A 23,295-nucleotide genomic window follows, 5' to 3' on the forward strand; every position below is an offset into this window, starting at 1 on the left:
TCAGTCATCAAGCGGCTATTACGTTAATCTGGGATCCTACCCATGATGCATCTGATGCAACTGAGCAATGCTTCAGATACTTGGTATCTTTCTGTTGCAGGCATTTAAAGAATGAAAGAAGATAAAATTGCATGACTTCAGGTGGTTCTGAAGCTCTTCACAAACAACAAAATACTTTTTGAAGTGCAATCCCTGCTGTAACATAGACATACGCATCAGCTAATTTGCGTACAGTAATGTGCTCACGATCAGACAGTCCTGTTAATTGAGGAACAAACAGTAATCTTTTAATGGCATAAAAATCTCCCCTGGTTTTCCTTGAGCAGTGCCAGGGACCACATGATGTCCGCATGAAAGGGCAAGACATCTCATCTGAAAGGCAGCACGTCTAACAGCCCAGCGTGCTTTTGTTTTGCACTAAGGAATTGTTAAATAATATCTTTTTTGTTCTAGAATCCTGCTGATGCACTTTCATGGGACAGACGTATTGACATTGCAGTTGGAATAGCAAGGGCAATAGACTTCCTGCATCAGAATAATGTGCCTCTAATTCATGGAAATATAAAAAGGTAAAACTGCCAATTCCAGATTTTCATTCACCAAATCTGTTTTAGTTAGATTCCTGATATCAGACTAGATGTGAAAAGCATATACCTACACTAGATAGATGCTTCTTTATAATTCATCAACTTCCTCAAGGCCTCTTTTTCCCCCATTTTCCAATCTGCTTCTGAAGACAGTCATCTGAAGATAGTAATCAAAGTCTGATACCTCACCCAAGTAGTCATGTATCCTCCACAAAACACTGAACAACTGGTGGCACATCATAACTGGGCCCAGTCCTATCCTTGCCTGAAGTCTGTATGTGCACTTTGCAAAAAGGTACAGGATAGGAATTTTAACCGGAAATCCTGCCCATTATTGTTTTGCCTTTCCTACCTTAGCAACACAGCACTCACCCACTTCTCCCCCAAGTGAAATTAAATGATTTACCTGGAACCCAGGGTCTTCAAGGTACATTGGCCCAAAGACCATAAGAGATAGGAGCAGAAGTAGGCTATTCAGCTCATTGTGTCTGTTCTGTCATTCAATGAGATCATGATTGATCTGATGTGATTATCTTCAACTTGACTTTCCTGCCTTATCATCATATCTCTTAATTTCCTTCCTGATTAAAAATCTGTCCATCTTACCTTGAATGTACTTAATGACCCAGCCACCACAGTTCTGTGCGGTAAAGGTTTTCACAAATTCACTACTCTCCGAGAGAAGAAATTCCTCCTAATCTCTCTCTTAAAAGGGCAAAATTATGCCTCTTGTCCTAGACTCTCAAACAAGGGGAAACAACCTCTATCTATCCATTGGGGTGAAAGGTATAGTTTCTAGCTACTTTTTTATTCAGTTAATTGAGTTTAATATTACTATTTTTCTCATTTTCTCTCATCTTTGTGCACCAACTGCAGTCAAGAATGTTGGTAGATGGGCAGCCTAGTTCCAGGCTTTTCTCAGCATTTGATTGAAACAGGTTCCGGATGTACAAGATTGTTCCCAAATTCCTCATTTATTAGATTCTGTTGGGCTCTTCCACAAAATGGTGCAGTTGAAATCACAATCCTAGTAATATAGAATTATGTAATCTGGATTCCACAAATCCAGCTGGTTACACATTCAAATCCTGAGATTAGATAGCCATGATGAAATCCATGTAGAATATGTATTGTCAAATTTAACAATATACATTGAGAATCTAGTGGAGGGATTTTAAATTGGTAACTGGTAGTTTAGATGAGATTGTGAAAATCAAATGTCAGGATACTGCAGGATAAAGATTATAATATCATTACTGAAAACTTAAACCATAATTAATAGTTTACCAAATAATAAGACATTATGTCTCTTGTTTAATTTTCTTGCTCTTGCAGTTCTAACATTCTGCTAGATGAATATTTTACACCAAAACTGGGAGACTTTGGTCTGGTGAAGATTGGTCCTCTTAGCAAAAGTGTGAACCCCATCAACAGCCACACTACCCTGAAGACCAAGACTTTGCAGGGACCTCTAGCCTATCTTCCTGATGAGTTTATTCGGCACAGGTGGCTGTCTGTAAAAGTTGACACCTTTAGCTTTGGAATAGTAAGTAGTTTGCTTGTGGTAAGGGATCAATCATTTCGGATTATGGGAAAGAGAAATGACTTTACTCAAAGGGTGGTGAATTTTTTTGAATTCTCTAACACTGTGGGTTGTGGGTGCTCCATTGTTGGGTCTATTTAAGGCTCAGAGACAAAGATTTTGGTTTCCCTCTTCAACTTGTGAGCTTACTTTCAAATAAATCGGTTGGACTTAAACCTGGTGTTGTCAGACTTCTTACTGTGCTTCCTCCCACAGCCAGACAACGATCAGGCCCCCCTCCTCCATCAGCTCCCCGCCAGAGAATGATCTGGCCCACCTCCCTCCCTCACTCCCCACTCCACTACTGATCTGAGTCAGAGAGCCATTGGAAGCTTGAACTCACCTCTTCAGCAGCTGGAGCACCCAAAACAGAATTTTATTCAGCATGTCCATTTTGACGCAATTCCGGATTGGCAAACGTGGTGGTAAAGGGGGGAAAGGCTGATAAAGTTGGGTGGGCAGTTCATTAACTGTTGCATCCAGTTTGGGCACGAATCGGATCATGGCCATTCCCGGGTGTCAGTAAAGTGGCCATCTGCGAGGATGCAGGCACAGATCGTGTTAATGGCCTCACACCTAACTTTACCAAGATTCTGAGCCTGAAAACAGGTGCAACGCAATTGTAAAATCGGGCCAATATGTTTTTCTTTTATTCCTCCTGTCAAAATGGACAATTTTTCATTTTCCCACTTTATTCTCAAATTGACAGGTCAAATTTGCCCACTGCATTAACCTATCTTTTTCATAGCCTCCTTATGTTCCCTTCAAAGCTTACTTTCCTACCTATTTTTGTGTCATCAGCAAATTTGGCAACTATCCCTTCATCCAAGTTATTTACATAATTTGTAAACAGCTGAGGTCCCTGTGTCACACCACTTGTTACATTTTGCTAACCCAAGAAAGACCCATCCATGCCTACTCTGTGCTTCCTCTTAGCCAGCCGATCTTCTATCCATGCTAATATGTTAACCACATCGTCATATCACTACCTAATATTTGGTGTGTTTCTGTGCTGATGATTGAAAATCGTGATGTGGTCGCTAACAGTAAATATAAATATGCTTTGAAAAATGCTGCACTGTGAAACCTACTATAGCATGATGTAAAACATTGGCAATTTTTAAAAAATAACTGGAGAGTAATGACATAAAATATCAGGTTGACAGGTGTGAAAGTATTCCTTCATAAACCTTCTTCCATATTCCTGAATAAACAAAAGTACCTGATTTTACTCTAATCTTCTCAGAAAGATAGTAAAATTCAGAACTGAATTATGTTCCAGCGGATTTCCCTCTCCCTCAGTTTCTAAATAGAAATAGCTAGTTTGTCATTCAATTCTTCCAAAGGTCTTGGCTGGAATTAGGAAATTATTATATGCAGGATTCATTGGCACAAGATAGTATGCAAGCAGTTGGTAGGATAGTGAGTCAATACTCTCAATATGCTGTGGTGACAGATCATTTGGCCCCTCATTCGTACTTTATAGAGTATATTCAAGACACAATGGGCCCGATTTTACCATTTTCATTCTAAGTGCCGATTCTGGGCAAAGTACAGTTCTGACTTAGAAATCCGCTTCCAGGTGCCCCCATATGCTCTCATTCATCTCCAGTCCCATTCGTGCTGTGGGCGGGGCTTAGTGCTGCTGGAATGATCGGAGCTCTGAACTGCACATACGCAGGAAAAATTGGAAAAAGCGCGCCCGTGTCAGATCACTCCCGAACCAGAGAAAGCAGCCCAGGAGCGAAAAGCGGGAACGAGGGTGTATCTCGGGAGGCGGAGGGGGGTGTTGGAGAAAAGGAGGGAGGCAGGAAAGATGTATCTTGGGGGACGGGGGGGGGGGGGGCAGGACAAGGGGGTCCGCTGCCACTCTGCGGGCGATCGGTGAGGGGGACAGGGGTGACGATTGGTTTGGGTAGTGGGGGGGGGGGCGGTGGACGAGGGGGACAGACACACATCACTGCCCCCCTTATCCACCCCCCTCCCCACTACCCAGACTGATTGCTGCCCCTGCCCCCCCTTCCATCATTCATGGGTCTCCGTAGAGTGGTGAACTGCGCGGACCCGGGTGCAGATCACAGTTAAGGCCTCCCACCTGACTTTACCATGATTTCGCACCCAAAAATCGGGCGCAAATTGTTGGTAAAATCAGGCCCAATGTGTAGTATTTGTATTGGAATGCTTATTGCATTCATCAGTAGTTCTTATAAGCAGGAATAGATCTAAGGGTAAAGCTTTCAAGTGTCATTGGCATCTTGTTGCAGGTCCTTGCTGAAATTCTGACTGGTATCAAAGCAGTGGATGAGAGCAGGCAACCCGCATTTCTGGTAAGAAGATGTATTCAATAAATGCTTCACAATGAACTTTACATTAACTGTAATCGCCTCTTCGAACTAATTAGATACACAAGAAATACACAAAGAGGGCACAAATTCACTAATAATCTACTTCAATGTCTTTTTATTAGTTGGCCCTTTAATTTTTGCCAGCCTCCCCTGAGAAGGTTTTGGACATTTCCCCTTAATTCCCCTTTTCTGACTCTGCCTCTTTCTTCGCCTTCCAACAGCATTATAATCTTACAGTGGTGTCTTCTCTGCATTCATACATGAAGATTACTGTTTGCATATACATGTACACTTCAGTGTGACTAGCTCATTAAAGATAATGCCCAACTGTATATGACTTGGGAGTCTTTATTGACACTGTGACTTTATAGGGGGCATCTTGGCTCTAGAAATGACTTAAACTGTATGACCTTTACACTAAAGGAGATTGTGCTACTTCTCAGTCCCAACACCTTTTACCTTAATAAGCCCAAAAGACTTTAAATATTTGTGAATGTTTACAATTTCACTGATGTAATATTACGTCATTATCATTTTTGTGCTGAACAGAAAGATCTTATGCTGGGACAGCTGGAAGAAGCAAAGCAAACAAGAACTGCTGCAGACCTAGAGAAAATAGCATATAACATTTGTCAGACACATTTGGATACCAAGGGTGGCTGTTTTCCTTTACGTTTTGCAGTTAAATTTGCTGTCATCACCTGTCAGTGCATCAAAAAGAAGAGGCCAGAAATGAAACAGGTAAATAAAATACTTTGATCAATATGAAGAAAGACTTGAATAGATTTGGGCTATTTTTACTGGAGCAGAAGTGATTATGGAATAGTTTGAAAGAGATGTAGAAAATTTTTAAAGGATGGGACATTGTGGATAGAAACAGTGACTAACTAAATGGAATACTTAATGAGCATGGTTATGAACTTGCTTTCTGATGAAGATGATTTTGTTCAAATAAAATTATTTTCAGTCACTATGAAAACTAGAGAGCATCAATTATAAAATTGTACTTGCGTTCTGTCAAAGGTGTATTAGGAAAAGCGGATTGCTAGCAAAACAATGCTCAGCCTTACTATAGTTTACGACATTGATAATAAGGACAACATTAAAGACTTGGACAAATCAATAGTGAAGAAACTAACCAACTTAGCTTTGAAGAAACCGACCAGATCAGAGCATTGGGAGATGACAAGCAGCCTCGTGGTTATTATGGATGCCGGGTTTCCCACTGACTTTTCAGAGAAATACTTTGTCACTGTTCAAATCTTGGCCACAAGCACATTTCTACATGGTGCTGACACTGGCAAGACTGTGTAGCACAAACACACATTACACAGTGCCTCTTTGTATACCTGGTTTGAACACCATGCTTCCTGAAGCGACAGTTGGGGGAAATGTAATTTCTGCATTCTTGGGAATGCAGTTTCTGCAAGGCATTGGTTCTTTTCAGTGCAATCATTCAAAAATGCCTGAACGATAGACTAAATAAGATGGTAATCAAAGTGATTTCTGCAGCCATGATTTACTTCTCAATTTTTGTCTTCCCATGGAAGAATACAAGTACAGCAGGCCTTGCTGTTTCATGACTAATGAGAGGAGCAGCCCAACTTAATTCCCATTTTTTGCTTCATGTACCAGGAAACCTGCCCTGATCCTGCTGCCACAGTGGGTCTGTGCCGCATAGGGTGCATTGTCATAGCATTGAACAGTGAAGTGCTAGTGCTCCAAACACTGCAGAAAAGATTACATATACAGATCAGTATTGTGATAAAACCCATCAGCTCACATTCTGAGAAGCAACTAAATGAAATCATTTGCTGCTTCAGAAGCCTAGCTCCAACCTTTGCAGGCCAAATACTTGATTTTCTTCAGCTGCAAGTGTCAAATGACAGTTTCCACATCCAACTTCGGACTGAAATACCTGACCAATTCTGTCCCTTCAAACATAGAAAGTGCACAGAGTCAGGTTAGTAATAGTGATCATTTTTGATTGGCAGTAACGGAGTGAATGGAACAATTGCTCTATTGCCAGTCACAATTACTTGCAGCGAGAGGGAGAAAATGATCTTGTGGAATTTATCATCTAACAGTACTCTATCCACTGAGAAGAATGGAAAAATGAAAGAGGAGCTCTGTGAAATTGAGTGATGTGGTTCCACATAATGATTTAAGTAAATTGTATGAAATGTTGCTGAAATTGATTCACCATGTTCTCAGACCCTTCTTACTAGAATTTATGATCACCATAAAGTACACCAAAGCCTCATAAGAGTTTGCAATTGTTTTGATGTACCTTGGAGGAAAGAAGCTGAAAGCCAAAGTGATAGCTTTTTTTCTTAATTCTGAAAAAATTCCAAATTTTCTTAAAACTGCTTATGCGGCTACCGACTGCCATCTCTGCAGCCAGGAAAAGGTGAAGCTGCTACTGCTCTGAGCTTGTTGCTCGTCCTGGGATACAGCATCCACACAGCAGCAGTGAGTATAGTTCTGAGAAATCCCAACTTCAGTGAATTCAGAGCAGTCCAGTCTCCAGAGTAACTGTTGCTGCTTTTGTCTCAAACCCTGTAGGCAGCCACAGAAATTAGTGGCCATGCCTTCAGTTGGCTAGAAATTAAACACAGGAATTCCTTTTTGTTACCTCTCTGCCTCTTTACCTCGTTTTCTGCCTTTAAGACATTTTTTAAGATCTACTTTTTTGACCAAACATAATATGACATAATATCTCCTTGTGCGGCTTAGAATCATAAAATCCCTGCAGTGCAGAAGGAGGCCATTCTGCACTTTGAGTCTGCACAACAATCCCACCCAACCCCTATCTCTGTAACCGTAAATATTTACCCTGCTAATCCCCCTGACACTAATTGCAGAATTTTCCCATCCTGCCTGCCACGGGAATCGTAGTGGATGGAGGCAGACCATCCAAAGGACCATTGACCTCAGGCAGGAATTTCCAGCCTTGGGGCAAGCATGGTCGAAAAATCCTGCCAATTTAGCACAGCCAATCAACTTAACCCACGCATCTTTGGAGTGTGGGAGGAAACCAGAAACCCACACAGTCACGGGGAGAACGTGCAACTCCACATAGATAGTCACCCAAGGCTGGAATTGAACCCTAGTCCCTGGTGCTGTAAGACAGCAGTGCTAACCACTGTGCCACCCATACTACTGCTCTTGTTCTCAAGTTTTGTTTTCTAATCCTCCTGTGAACTATCTTAGTACATTTTAATATATTAAAGGCACTGTAAATCTGAGTTGTATCAGAGGTCCATGCTACTGCTGCGGAGGTTATTTTTGTTTATATCCAGTTCAATCCAAGCAAAGTCCAATTCAAAGCCTCAACAACTGAAACATTCCAGATCCAAGCTGACAAGACAGGCTCACCACTTCCTGTCTGGGGCTTGATCTGCATTATCCAAACTGATTGGAGCAGGAATTGCACCTCCTCCAAGGCTCGATTTCACTTGCATCTCAGCCAAAAGTCCTAATTGCTGCTTTAAAAAATTGTTTCAAATGAAGCCTTAGTGTAACCTTGTGACTTCAACCAAATGCAAGACAGCAAAACTACACGATCTTAGCCAAAAGGCTGAGAAGTCTTTTTTCATAATTTCAAAAATATATTCATAAATACTCTGAAATAAACCATTAAGAAACAACATTTCCAATCATGACAAACATTGCAAAAACAGTCATATTTACAATTTCCTTAACTTCAATATTTTAGTGCTCAGTTCCAAGACATAACATACATTTACAACTCAGTTATTCAAACCATACATGTTCATCACATTTCATTGTGTGCTGTAGTTTTTAGAGTTGCACACACTTACGCAGTCTGAGGGTTTTTTACAGTTACTGGTCTGCCTTGCTTGAAAGGCTTTAAACAGTGGCCTTTTCCTATTGTGCTTTTGTGGCGGCTGCCTCAGTTTAAGTGTATCCCTCAGCATACAGTCCTGGACTTTGGAACGTGCCAGTCTGCAACACTTGGTAGATGACAAATTTTTGCATTGGAAAATCAGCAGGTTTTGGGTAGACTTAAGAGTATCCTTCACCGAGTTGATGACCCTCCAGCAGCAGTTGATATTTGTCTCGGTGTGCGTCCCTAGAAACAGCCCGTAAAGCACAGAGTCCTGCATCACAGAGCTGCTCAGGATGAACCTCAACAAATATCACTGTATCCCATTCCAAACCTTCTTTGCCAAGGGATGTTCCACAAGGAGATGTGCAACTGTCTCATTGCCCCCGCAGCTGCTTCAAGGGCAGTGTGTGCTGGTGTTGAGACCTCAAGCGTTCATGAAGGATCTGATTGGAAGTGGCCTTCTCACCCCCAGCCAAGCCAGGTCTTGGTGCTTGTTTGAAAATTCTGGTGATAAGGCATTCTGCCAGATGACACTGACAGTCTGCTCAGGAATCATCTAACAGGTTGGTTCCTGAGCAGACTTTTCCTTCAGGGCCTCGAGGACATTATGTGCTGACCACTGCTTGATCGCCATGTGGTCAAAGGTGTGTTTCTGGAAGAATTTCTCCACGAAGGGCAGGCGCTGCGGAATAGTTCAACTACTTGGAGTGTTCCGTGACAGTTTGGCCAGAACCATCCTCTGCAACACTTGGGACAAGTAGAACCTCAGTAAGCAGTGGTATTTGGTGTTTGTGTACCGGGGATCTACACACAGCTTGATGCAGCGGCGCACAAAGGTGACCATCAGGATGAGGGTAGCGTTGGGAACATTTTTACCTCCATTCTTCAGAGATTTATGCGTTGTTTCCCTCTGGACACGATCCATTTTAGATCTCTAGATAAGTTTGAATATAGCCCAAGAGACTGCTGCTGTGCAGGATTTGGGAATCAGCTAGACCTGCGCTACATACAATAAAACAGACAGTACCTCACACTGGATGACCAGGTTTTTTCTGGTGATAGAGCGGGCGCATTGTTTCCACAATTTCTGCCTTTGAGCAGAAACACTCTCGCTGTGTTGGAGTTTGATCGCTGTGTTAGAGTTTGTGCCATACAGGCTGACAGCAAAGAAATTGAGATGAAAGTGTGTAAATCTGAAGGAAAGCTCAAATAGCAATCCTGTGAGAACAAGCCTTTCACTGAGCCTGTCCACATCCTTGGCAATTTCACTGTTTATTCCTTCCCAGCCAACTAGTTTGCTCAATGAGTCCCACCATACTCTCATCATTGACAACGGCAAGTTCCACACAGCTCAGAATGCTGGACTAACTGCCTATTGTGCGAACTGCCTTCTTGAATATTTTAATGATTTACCCAACAGCTCTATGGGGATTGGGCGGAGAGGTCCCAGCTCACATGCAAAGCCATGTAGATTCAATGAAGAACAGGGATCAAAATACATGAGGGCAGTAGGTAAATTTTCAGTCAAAGGCCCACAAGAAGCCCTGGGAAATTTGACCAGTGAGAATAAAGTCATCCCTGTACATGGAAGTGACAGAATGTGTGAAGCACTGCTTGTACAGTCACAGGCTGTTTCTCTCCCATGCTTGCTATTGATATTGAATTTTAATTCCACCAGTTGCTGTGGTGAGGTTTGAACCTGTGTCCTCAGAATTATGAGTCCAGGACATTACCACGGCACCACGTTTCCAATAGGCTCAGCCGGCTCCCACAATTTCAAATTACATCAAATGGCATGTTTGGAGTATGCCAGTAAATACAGGAGTTGAAATTACCTCATGTTGGGTCAACATCATAACTGCTCACATTGGTTGGTTGGCAAATCTAGCACAGATATGGTCTTACAGTAGCGAGGTTAAAATACCACCAACATAGAGCTGCACTTCCTTCCAGCTTTCCTATGCACTGCCAGAACCCCCACGTCCACCCCATCCCAATATATTATAAACTTATAATACAGTCCAAGATCTTACTCTTTGAGATAAAGAAATAATTTTCAAACAAAATGTTGTTTCTTAAACTTTAAAATGGTGCCCAATTGAATTGGTTCATGGCAAATTTTCAAATTTGGCAATCTGTAAATGAGTCTGAATTTCAAAGCATGTACACAACCCTGGCAGGAAGAAATCTGTATTGTCTCAAATGGTATTGGTTGCCAAAATAGCTTTGAACAATACTCTTTTGTAATAAAATGCTGATTTTTGTTTTAACCCCACTGAGTTCTAGCAGGGCAAGGGTGATCTCAATTGGGTTAACGGCTGGCATAGGAAATAGAAAAATTCACAAGTCATGGCATTTTGCCAAGTATAGATTGACGACAGATAGATTAGACATTATCTTGCCAGTGGTCAATTCAACGAAAAAGATATTTTGTTCCCCTGCACTGACGTCCCTCACTTTCATGAGTGCACTGTTTCACTGTGGTTATTTAACATGTATTTTGTGTGTTTTACAGGTTTATTCAATGCTGCAGAGTCTTGAGCGTGAGGTAAAAAGTCATGATCTGCATAACCCTCCTGAGGAGGTGGAAGACATTTCATGCAAGTTAAATCAATTGGCCTTATGTCCCCAGGAAAATACGGAGATCCTTTATTCTTCTCTGGTTCCCAAATACTGTATGAAGTCTTTACAATCCCAGGGTTTCGTAGGCTTGCCAGAAAGCTCCCCACAACTGCCAGAATCAAAGTTGCTGAAAATACCGTGTGAATCAGATGAGTCGGAGAATTTTGATTATTACCCTGTGCCTGTATCTCTTGGCCAATCTTCTTGTGAAATGTTCAGTATTAAATCCAAGTGTGTTTGCAGTGACTCCAGCTCATTCTCCCAGGGAATTGAAGACAATTCGAAATGTAACAATGCAGACAACTGTAAGGCCAGCCAGGAACCTGTGGAGACAAGTAGTAGCTTTGTTCAAGAATTGTTTTCAAAAAGAAGCCATGTCTCAGACAAGCTTTGTATTCCATTTGATTACTCTGATGCTGCACCAAATGGTGCTTGGGAATTTCATCCAGACTCAAAAGATAGAAAGGTTAATTCTAATAACCATAAAGAAGCCAGCAACACAGACACTGCCAGAAAGCTCTGCTGTTATAACCCTGGTGATTCTCATACGCAAGACAGACTGATTACCAACTCAGAATCTGAAAACTCAAAGCCCCCTTCAAGATGTGCTTTTTGTCAAAATTTGCACATCAATGAGCAATGTGGTGGAGCAACATGTGCTTTTGAGCATCCAACATCATCTGCAGGATGTCGACTAGGACTGCCTGAAAGCATGAGTCCAGGTAGTGTCCAATATTATAAAATCAACCATTTTTACAAATATTTGATGGATATTTTCACTTTCTTTTCCTCCTACCTTTCTCCTTCTAAAGGTCTTGCAATGGGACACTGTTCCGGGAATGGCAGTGGCCTTCCAGTATATCATCTAATTAAGCCAAAGCAATAACTATTGGTGTGATGTTTAACCATGATGGGGGTTGGGGATCAACACAGCTCACTTCAGCCTATCCTATGTATGTCCCATTATTCTGTACCAATCAGAAGACAATCTGGCTAAAGCCGGTAAAGATATAAATCATGATAATGTTGCACCCAAATTATGCCCTGTAATATGTGATAAGATGTAATCAGCACGTGCTGTTTAAACAAACATGAGTCAAAATATTTCCCTGCTGGCATTAAGACCTAGACATGCTTGCAAACTGAGTCCAGCAGAAGGAAGCTGTCACAATCTGGAAAACACAATGAGAGTATTGGAAATGGAAATGATGTGCTGGACTGGGTGGTGCAGTAGAATGGCATGTGTTACTCAGTTATTCCTGTGACCGCAATACCAGCCAGCCTGCTGAAAATCAGATTGCCTCTATTATTTGGCAGTGAGGATTCTAGGTGAACTGAGTTTTGGAGTGTCTCAAACAGCTGCAGTAATTTTTATGGATGCTTTTAATCACCACTACTCATGGGTCCTTCTTTGAAGTTGACCTGTGTGGCAGATACTTTGCACTAAATCTAACCTACATAATAGCTCAGAAACTATTGCATTAGCTGTGTAAAGGAAGCATTACATGAGCTAAGACTGCTCGACAAGTGGAGTAGAAGTATCGTCACTCTGTAACTAACCTGTTATATCTGGTCTGGAAGTGTTTGATGTTGATAAAAGTATCCAAACTAAAAAAATATATTTAATACCTTTAGACTAGCAAATCACTCAGATGAACACTTTTTCTAAAATCACTAAGTGAATAATTTCCACAACTTGTTGCTTTCATCTGTACTTAAAGGCAAGGCATAGGAATACACAAATCTTTAATTCAGGCTCGGAGGCAGGAATGGTGAATAATCTCATATATTAATCAAATGGTTCCGTTGCAGTATTTAATTTTCTATTTGGTTTGCAACAGAAATTTTGTCGTCCTCAGATATCAAGATAAATCCTCACAAAAAGAAACTACTAGCTAAGATCCTTTTGTATGAAGAAGACCAAATTGATAGCGCCGAGCTTCTCTCAGCCCCCTCTTTACCCGAAGGTATGTACACTGACAGCCTCTTTGATATTATGTTGACTCAGGTGATACATTTTTGTGTTTTGCTATTTTTATTCTAGATACTTTTGACTTGTATTTCAAGAAGTGAGCACTATATCCCTATAGAGTTACAGAATATGCAGCACAGAAAAAGACCCTTCGGCCCATTGTCAAACTCAAACTACCAAACTATTCTAATCCCATTTTCCAGCACTTGGCCCATATGCCTTGGCATCACAAGTGCACACTTAAATACTTTTAAATGTTATAAGGGCCCTCCTCCACCATCCTTTCAGGCAGTGAGTTCCAAATTCCCACCCTCTGAGTGAAAGCATTTTTCCTCACATCCCCGCTAAACCTCCTGCCCCGTACCTTAAATCTGTACCTACTAGTCATTGATCCCACCACCAAGGGAAAAAGTTTCTTCTATCTCTGCCCCTCAGTTTTATATATCTCAATCATGTCCCCCTACAGTCTCCTCTGTTTCAAGGAAAACACGGTAAGAAGTCTCACAACACCAGGTTAAAGTCCAACCAGTCTATTTGATAGAATCCCACAAGCTTTCAGAAACACTGTTCCTTCGTCAGGTGTGTGAAAGGTTCTGATCAGAGAAGGGCATATAAAGTCACACACAGTTTACAGAATACTGATTAGAATGCAACTCTTTACAGCTAACCTGCTATTCAAGTCTTAAAGATGCAGACAAAGTGAGTGGATATAACATTAGGCATGGGTTAAAGAGATGTGTACTGTCTCCAGACAGTACAGTAAGTGAGATTTTGCAAGTCCAGGCAAGTCACGGGGGTTACAGATAGTGCGACATGAACCCAAGATCCCGGTTGAGACCGTCCTCCTGTGTGCAGAAGTTGGCTATCAGTTTCTGCTCAGCGACTCTGCGCTGTTGTGTGTCATAAAGGCCACCTTGGAGGACACAGACCAGCTGCGAAACTCTGCCAAACAGATGAAACAAAGAAACTACACCACCTACATGCACACCAAGAACAGGAAACTTGAGAAACTCGGCATCACCACCAGCAATAACCAAGCCTCCCCCGGTACCACAGTAGAAAACAGTACCACCGCAGGGAAGTCTATTGTCAACTTGTCGGACTACACACTTCAACCAGATGAAATCGAAGTTCTCAGCCAAGAGCTCAATTTCTGCTCCACCACCAAAATAGACCCCATCAGTCTCGCAGCGGACACAGAGGAATTCATCAGGTGAATGAGGCTGCGGGAGTTCTTCCACAAACCCCAAGAGGCCAACAGCGGATACAATGAGACAGCCGATGAACCAGAACAGCCGACAGAGAGATCCGCAGTGCAGCAACCGAAGAGGAAAGAGTCCAGTTGGACTCCTCCAGAAGGCCGCTGCCCTAGACTGGACATGTATGCCCGAGCTATGAGGAGGTGTGTCAACGCCAGCTTCATCAACCGCACTCACAAGACAGCCCCGAACGTCACCCAAGCACAACGCAATGCCATCTGTGCTCTCAAGACCAACCGCAACATTGTCATCAAACCAGCAGACAAAGGAGGGGCTATCGTCATATTGGACAGATTGGATTACGGCAAAGAAGTGTACTGACAACTGAACAATGAGGAACACTACAGACAGTTACCCACAGATCCGACCAAAGAACACACCCATCAACTCAACACTCTGATCAAGACCTTTGATCCGGACCTTCAGGGCACCTTCTGTGCTCTCATCCCACGTACTCCCCGTGTTGGAGATCTCTACTGCCTCCCAAAGATACACAAGGCAAACACACCCGGCCGTCCCATCGTATCAGGCAATGGGACTCTGTATGAGAACCTCTCCGTCTATGTCGAGGGTATTCTGAAAGCCATTGTACAAAGAACACCCAGCTTTTCTCGTGACACTACGGACTTCCTATGGAAACTCAGCACACGTGGAGCAGTTGAACCAGCAGCACTCCTTGTCACAATGGATGCCTCGACACTCTACACCAATATCCCCCACAACGCTGACATTGCTGCAATTGCCTCAGTACTCAACGCTGACAACTGCCAGTTTCTAGATGCAATTTTACAACTCATTCGCTTTATCCTGGACCACAATGTCTTCACCTTCAACAACCAGTTTTTCATCCAGACACACGGAATAGCCTTGGGGACCACATTCGCACCTCAATATGCCAATACCTTTCTGCACAGGCTTGAAAAAGACCTCTTCACTGCACAGGACCTTCAACCGATTCTATACACTAGATACATCGATGACATTTTCTCCCTTTGGACTCATGGTGAACAATCACTGAAACAACTATATGATGACATCAACAAGTTTCATTCCACCATCAGACTCACCATGGACCACACTCCGGAATCGGTTGCATTCTTGGACATATGCATCTCCATCAAGGACGGTCACCTCAGCATCTCACTGTCATGCAAGCCCACAGATAACCTCACAATGCTCCACTTCTCCAGCTTCCACCCCAAACACATTAAAGGAGCCATCCCCTACGGACAAGCCCTCCGTATACACAGGATTTGCTCAGATAAGGAGCACCGCGACAGACACCTCCAGACGCTGAAAGATGCCCTCATAAGAACAGGATATGGTGCTCGGCTCATCAATCGACAATCCGTCGCGCCACAGTGAAAAACCGCACCGATTTCCTCAGAAGACAAACACGGGACACAGTGGACAGAGTATCCTTCGTTGTCCAGTACTTCCCCGGAGCGGAGAAGCTACGACATCTTCTCCGGAGTCTTCAACATATCATTGATGAAGACAAACATCTCGCCAGGGCCATCCCCACATCCCCACTTCTTGCCTTCAAACAACCGCACAACCTCAAACAGACCATTGTTCGCAGCAAACTACCCAGCCTTCAGGAGAACAGTGACCACAACACCACACAACCCTGCCACAGCAACCTCTGCAAGACATGCCGGATCATCGACATGGATGACATCATCACACGTGAGAATACCATCCACCAGGTACACAGTAAATACTCTTGCAATTTGGCCAACATTGTCTACCTAATATGCTGCAGGAAAGGATATCCCGAAGCATGGTACATCGGGAAGACTATGCAGGCACTACGACAACAGATGAATGAACATCGCTCAACAATCACCAGGCAAGACAGTTCCCTTCCTGTTGGCAAACATTTCAGCAGTCACGGGCATTCAGCCTCTGATCTTCGGGTAAGCATTCTCCAAGGCGGCCTTCACGACACACAACAGCGCAGAGTCGCTGAGCAGAGACCGATAGCCAAGTTCCGCACACATGAGGACGGTCTCAACAGGGATCTTGGGTTCATGTCACACTACCTGTAACCCCCATGACTTGCCTGGACTTGCAAAATCTCATTTACTGTACTGTCTGGAGACAATACACATCTCTTTAACTTATGCCTAACGCTATCTCCACTCACATTGTCTGCATCTTTAAGAATTGAATCGTAGGTTAGCTGTGAAGACTTGCATTCTAATCAGTATTCTGTAAACGGTGTATGACTTTATATGCCCTTCTCTGATCAGAACCTTACACACACTTGACGAAGGATCAGCGTTTCCAAAAGCTTGTGGGATTACTATCAAATAAACTGGTTGGACTTTAACCTGGTGTTGTGAGACTTCTTACTGTATTTACCACAGTTCAACGCCAGCATCTCCACATCAAGGAAAACAACCCCAGTCTATCCAATCTCTCATCATAACTAAAAACTCTCCAGCCCAGGCTACGTCCTAGTAAAGCTCCTCTGCATCCTTTCCAGTGCTATCACATCCCTCATATAATGTGGATTCCAGAACTGTACACTGTATTCTAACTGTGGCCTAACTAACATTTTCTGTAGTCCAGCATAACCTCCCTGCTGTTAAGCTTTCTGCCTCAGCTAATAAAGGCAAGTATACCATATGCTTTCTTAACCACTTTATCCACCTGCCCTGCTACCTTACTGTGTACATTCACACCAAGGTCCCTCTGATTCTTGGTGCTTCCAGGATGCTGCTGTTCATCAGGTATTCCCTTGCCTTGTTTGTCCTGCCCAAGTGCATCACCTCACACTTATCCAGATTGAATTCCATTTACCACTTGACCAGCCCATCTATGTGCTCCTGTAATTTAAGGCTATCCTCCGCATTATTTACCACCCCACCAATGTTCACATCATCCGCAAGCTTGCTGATCAACCTGCCGACACTCATGTCTAAATCATTTATATAAACCACGAACAGCAAGGGTCCCAACACTAAATGACCCCACTAGTCCCAGTTTTCCCATCAGGAAAATACCCCTCAACCATTGCCCTCTGCTTCTTGTCACTCAGCCAATTCTGCCAAATTTCCTTGGATCCCATGGGCTTACCTTCGCTATCGGTCTCCTGTGTGCAACCTTATCAAAAGCCTTGCTGAGATTCAAGTAGACTATGTCAAATGTATTGCCCTCATCTACACACCTGGTCACTACATCTGAGGTTCAAGTAGACTATTCAAATGTATTGCACTCATCTACACACCTGACCTCCCCTTACCAAGATCCCTGCTATTTCCTCCCTTGCTGCATTCAACAGCTTGGGATATATTTCACCCGGCCTGGAGATTTATCTACTTTTAAGCCTGTCCGATCACAGTTCTTCTCCCTGAGTTCTACACCCATGTTGTTTCTCTCATTAGTGAACGCCAACACAAAGTATTCATTTCAAACTTGATCTATGTCCTCTGGCTCCACATGCAAATTACCATTGTGGTCCTTAATGGGCCCTACTCTTTTCCTAGTTATCCTTTTGCCCTTAATGTACTTTAAGACAATTTGGGATTTTCCTTTTAGCTTACCTGCCAGTATCATTTCATGTCTCCTTTTTGCTGTCCTAATTCCCTTAAGTTCCCTCTTGCACACTCTATACTCCTCTAGGGCTTCTACTATTTTCAACCCTTCATGTCTGCCATAAGCCTCCCTTGTTCTCTTCGTCTGTATTCTTGAGAGAGTGTCTTTATTGCCTGATTATCAGGTAGAGTTCATGATGTGTCTGAAATGATAATCCTTGAGATCTACTTATTTCAGTGCCTCAATGAGTTGTTTCTCATTGTCAAGAGGAGAAAAATAACACTTAATAATTTTATTTTAGGTTTTAACTATCAAACAGACTTACTAAACAAAAAATTAACAGTATAAGTAATATATATGTATACTTAATAGCTAAGTTTAGCTAGCTCCACAATGCAATAGAAAACAAGTACAGTCAAAAGTGTACAAATGACAGCCCATTTTCTGGGAACTCATGATAGTTCAAAAGACTCCCTAGGAGATATATGTGTGGCTTCCTATTGGTCCTAATTGCTCCTATACCAATGCTTCTGTAACCAGATGCTGGAAGATACAAGATAATTATGAAATGGGTCTCAAAACTGTGTCCATCTCTGCTCCATTGCTTGAACCATTCACACTAAGAAAAGAAATTATGCAGAAATTGCGTAAAAGTCTGCTTGCGTTTCTCCAGATCTACTGTTCTTCCACTGAATGCTCAGTGAACGATCAGACTAGCTAACAGTTGTAATTGGCTAAACTCATGCTTCAACTTACCTGGCATGAATCATTGCTTTCCAGAAAAGAAACAAAGGAGAGGAATTGGAAGGAAGAAGTATGTAACCTTGGGCAGAATGTTATGTTCCCCCACCAGCAGGTTTGTAGTGGGGAATGGGCATAAAACTCTTCAGATGACCTTCCCACTGTTGGTGCTCTGACCTCTGTGCAACTTTACAGATGGACAGGCAAGGTTGGTCCTCCACCCCTGTACATTATGGCTCCTGCATATGTTTCCTCTGTATGGGACTTCTTGCTGAATGAGGACCAATTAACTCTTGTTGGAGTTTCAAATGCTGCCAGGCAGCCAATATTGGCAGCAATATGTTCACCACTGACTCTTCCAATGACAGGAAGAGAAACACCTAACCCATGCCTTTTATCTTAACTTTACCAATGCAACATTATAACTGGTATTATCCAACTGGTATCATCTCAATCTGAGCCCAGAATAACACTCCTCACTAAGAGAGAAAACAACTATCACACTTTCATGCTAAAAACTGATATTGAGTAAGGTTAAATAGCTTTAACAGTGATAAACTTGTAACTAAATGTTTAACTGAATAAACTGAAGTAATTGTAAATGCTTAGAAATATAGGTTTCAACTCAGCTTTTAATTAATTGAAAGCATGAATGTAACTGAGCTTTGGTTAGGCACGTAACAAAAGCTGTGACTTAATTTAGTGGAAAGTCCAATTATAAATGATTGCTGCTAAGAGCTACTTCAAAAGAAAATAACAGTTGGAGAGTAATGCCACAAGATATCAATAAGTTTTGAAGTCTGGACTTTTAAAGTCAAACCTGCTTATCTTTTACAGAATAAACAGCAATGTTGAAGCGGCACTGCAATACTGAATATTAAAACTGGCTGGAAACAAGAAGATATATGGACTCAAACCACATAGTAAAGAATTCGTATTTACAATGTCTGCTCAAAGGATGCATTTATCTGCTTCAATTGTTATGGACTTTAACCTGGTGTCGAGAGATTTATTGCTGATTATCGGAAGCATTTTTTGTTTGGGAATTCGAGCTAGAGATAGATGGTCAATTTCCCTCTGTCCAGGACTGGGGATTCACTCATTATCATTGCATCTTTACAAGAGTATTATTTTCAAACAAGATAATTCCTGATGATGTACCTATGAACACAACATGAATACTCCGTTTCGCAATTACTACATACCTCAATAGAATGCGTTTGCTCAGTGGCAGATGACTACAGCAACAGTGCAATGTGTATGTTCTTTTATGCTTGAAGTTCCAAATAAATTCTTTTGTAGCCTAAGCAGACTGGCAGACCCCAAGTTCCATCCCTGGTCTGTGCTGAGTTTGATAGGGGTGGTAAGAAAGACACTCTAAATGATGTTTGTATCTCTGTGCTAGGGAGACAAACAGAATTAACACAAACCACTCCTTGAGGAATATTAACTTCAATGAGGACAGAGCTGTGCTTGTGTGTGAGAGTCTCTGCAGTCAAATAGTTTGCTGAGGAGCAAGAACAAAATGAGCAAAAATAATTTTGAGATGGCATTGTGTCACTTTTCCTGAGACTTCATCTTTCAGGATCCAATTACGACACAGAGAGGTTTCCAAGTTCTTAAGATTAAACAAATCTACAACTTACTAAGTATTTTATTTATTAGCAATATTAAAGGGGGTCTCATCTTCATTCTTGATGTCTGAAGATTAACAATGCAGATGTAGTAGTTTATTTTAATGGAAGCTGTCTATCTGATACACCCATGACAGTCAGTGCTTCAGACTGTTCAAACCAAACATGATATGAGATTATATACTAAAGAGACCATTATCAAACCGTAAACCAGTTACCACTAGCCTACCTTATTAAAAACAACAGGTACTATGTTAGAATCATGTGCAAGAGGTGGCCATTCGGTCCATCGAGTCTGCACTGACTCTCCAACAGAGCATCCTACCAAGGCCCTATCCCCTATTACCCTGCTAATTCCCTTAATTTACACATCTTGGAACAAGGGCAATTCAGCATGGCCAATCCATCTAACCTAATGGAAACAGGCGGAAACTCGTGCAGACACGAGGAGGACATGCAAACTCCACTCAATCACCCAAGTCTAGAATTCAACCTGGATCCCTGGCGCTGTGAGGCACCAGTGCTAAATATTGTGCCACCTAGCTGCCTCACTCCCATGTGTCCATTACTTTACATGTAAACCCCCTCCATTCTAACGGTAAGATAAAACCTCTTGTTTTGTACATGCACACTAATTCTCTAAAGTTAAACCAATGTCTCTGGTTTGCAACCGTGCCAGGCTTCTGGTTTGCATGTCTACCATTTCCTGCAACCTAATTCCCCAGGGATTTTGTAAGTTAAATATGCCAGTTAACTATGGTGCAAGATGAGTTATCAGTTTATCTGAGAAAGAGACATGCCAAACCATCACAAATTGCTAGATGATTTGCATTATCCACGGTTACCTTTGCAAAAAATTATTTGCCTTCAACCTCCATAAGTTTCAAGAAAATCCTGTATTTGCTACAAAAGTAATTAAACTGACTGCAGAAATAAATTCAGGGCTGGTATTTGAGGAGTAAGCACTTTTCGAATGCCAACATTTATGTTTTTGAAATGCAGCACAACCTCAAGCACATAAAGGGACCAACTGAAATGGGAAGTGGTAAATAGTTCCTATATATTATTAAAATGTCATTGTTTTCTCACTTTTCTTTTGTGTCATTTTTCTTATAATCCAATTTTTGTTTCCCTATGTATCCCTTTTACCATCATTTGTCAGTTTCACTCTCTATTAAATTTAACTGGTTAAGGAGATAGACCACTTGTCCTATCATTCACTAAGTCCCAGATGCCAGCTCACACTTTGACACATAGAATAAATCATAGAATAGTTACACACAGAAAGAGGCCATTCAGCTCATCATATCCATGCTAGCTCGCTGCAAGAGCAATTCAATTAATCCTTTTTTTTGACCTTTCCCTGTAGCTCTGCAATTTCTCTTCAGGTAATCATCCAATTCTGTTTTGAAAGTCGCTGTTGAATTTGCCACTGGCAGATCCTGACCACTGTCTGCATAAAAATATTTTTAAGGGCGGCATGGTGGCACAGTAGTTAGCACTGCTGCCCTCACAGTGCCAGGGACCGGGGTTCACTTCCGGCCTCGGGTCACCATCTGGGCGAAATTTACATGTTTTCCCTGTGTTTGCATGGGTTTCCACCGGGCGCTCTGGTTTCCTCCCACACTCCAGCAATGTGTGGGTTAGGTTGATTGGCCATGCTAGATTGCTCCTTAGTGTTGGAGGACTGGCTGGGTTAATACATGGGGTTACAGGCATAGGGTCTGAGTGGGATTGTTGTCAGTGCAGGCTCAGTGGGGCAAATGGCGGCCTTCTGCACGAAAGGGATTCTGTGATTCTGTGGTAGCAGATTTCCTTCTCTAGAGAGGCGGAGATGAACCAGATGGATTTTTTTTTAACAACACTTTTTCTTAACTTTTTAATGAGCGTCCTCTGGTTCTCTACCCTTCCACCAGCAGGAACAGTTTCTCCCAACCGACCCTGCCTAGTCCTGTCATAATTTAAGACACGCATATCAAATGTCCTGTCAATCTCTCTGCCCCAGTTTCTCCAATCTATGCACATAACCAAAGTTCCTTACCTCTGGAAGCATTGTCGTGAATTTTGTTTTGCCTTCACATCCTTCTAAAAATGTGGTGGATAGATCTGGATGCAAAGTACTAGTTGAAACTAAACAGTGTTTTATCCAGCTTTAATGATAACTTCCTTGCTTTTGTACATATACTCCAAGCTCTCTGCTCCAGCACACGTGAGTTGTATCCCTTATTTTGTAGTGCCTCTTCTATTTCTTCCAAACAAAATGAATCATTTCACACTTCTTTGCATTAAGTTTCATCTGCCACCTGTCCACCAGTATACATTCTTTTCAAGTTTAACACTATCCTCCTCACAGTTCACAATACTTCCAAATTTTGTTCTATCTGCAAATTTTGTAATTATGCTCTCTATATCAAAGTTTAAGCTATTACACTATAATGTCTCCAACCTGGATTTCTTGAGACTAAGTCATTTCTGGATTTTGGAATTTTTTTGGATAGATTACCGTTGGAATGTGGTGAACCAGAAAATATCATAGATATAAATATTTATCTGAAGCATAAACAGTGTTAAACCATAAAGCAATAAAAATTATATTACTTATTTAAATATTCTATCTTCTGTGATTTCCATTTTCAATATTGTACGCATAACACAGTTAACATTTTGCTGCACCTTTCTCAGATGCCTTGATGAAGATTTACAAAAAAACCAAACTACACCCTGGAAATACTAGGGTCTGCTCAAAAAGGCCACTGCAAAAGGAGGGGGGAGGGGAGTGTGGCGAAGGGCAGTGAGAAAGCGTGACAAATTGAGAGGGAGACACCACGTGAGATTCTCTGGCCTCCCTACGGCATATTTCTTGGTGGCAAGAGGTGGCCCGCCATTGATACAAAGAGGGACAGGGAGTATTGAGGAAGTGGGGTGGCGGGGGGGGGGGGGTTGCTGCAGAAGTACTTGGACAAGTTAGGAGTGTGGGCAAAGAAGTGGCAGATGGAATAAAATGTGGAAACGTGTGAGGTTTTGCACTTTGTAAGGAGGAATGGAGGCATAGACTATTTTCTAAATGGGAAAAGGTTTAGGAAATCAAAAACACAAAGCGACTTGGGAGCCATTGTTCAAGATGCTCTTAAGGTTAATGTGCAGGTTCAGTTAGCAA

General features: G+C 42.1%; 1 protein-coding gene across 1 annotated transcript in view; it reads left to right on the forward strand.

Moving 5' to 3' along the window:
• LOC145341386 (interleukin-1 receptor-associated kinase-like 2) overlaps nucleotides 1-19,482 on the forward strand; it is a 55,836-nt gene extending 36,354 nt beyond the window's left edge. The window contains exons 8-14 of the mRNA XM_080186326.1: nucleotides 454-569; nucleotides 1,923-2,133; nucleotides 4,434-4,496; nucleotides 5,064-5,255; nucleotides 10,883-11,711; nucleotides 12,831-12,956; nucleotides 19,342-19,482. Of these exons, the coding sequence (XP_080042452.1) occupies nucleotides 454-569; nucleotides 1,923-2,133; nucleotides 4,434-4,496; nucleotides 5,064-5,255; nucleotides 10,883-11,711; nucleotides 12,831-12,956; nucleotides 19,342-19,346 (1,542 nt within the window). The 3' untranslated portion in view covers nucleotides 19,347-19,482. The remainder of the gene's footprint in view (nucleotides 1-453; nucleotides 570-1,922; nucleotides 2,134-4,433; nucleotides 4,497-5,063; nucleotides 5,256-10,882; nucleotides 11,712-12,830; nucleotides 12,957-19,341) is intronic.
• Nucleotides 19,483-23,295: the final 3,813 nt, after the last annotated feature.

The sequence above is a fragment of the Carcharhinus amblyrhynchos genome, chromosome 3, assembly GCF_965287045.1.
Source record: "Carcharhinus amblyrhynchos chromosome 3, sCarAmb.v2.hapA, whole genome shotgun sequence".
NCBI lineage: Eukaryota > Metazoa > Chordata > Chondrichthyes > Carcharhiniformes > Carcharhinidae > Carcharhinus > Carcharhinus amblyrhynchos.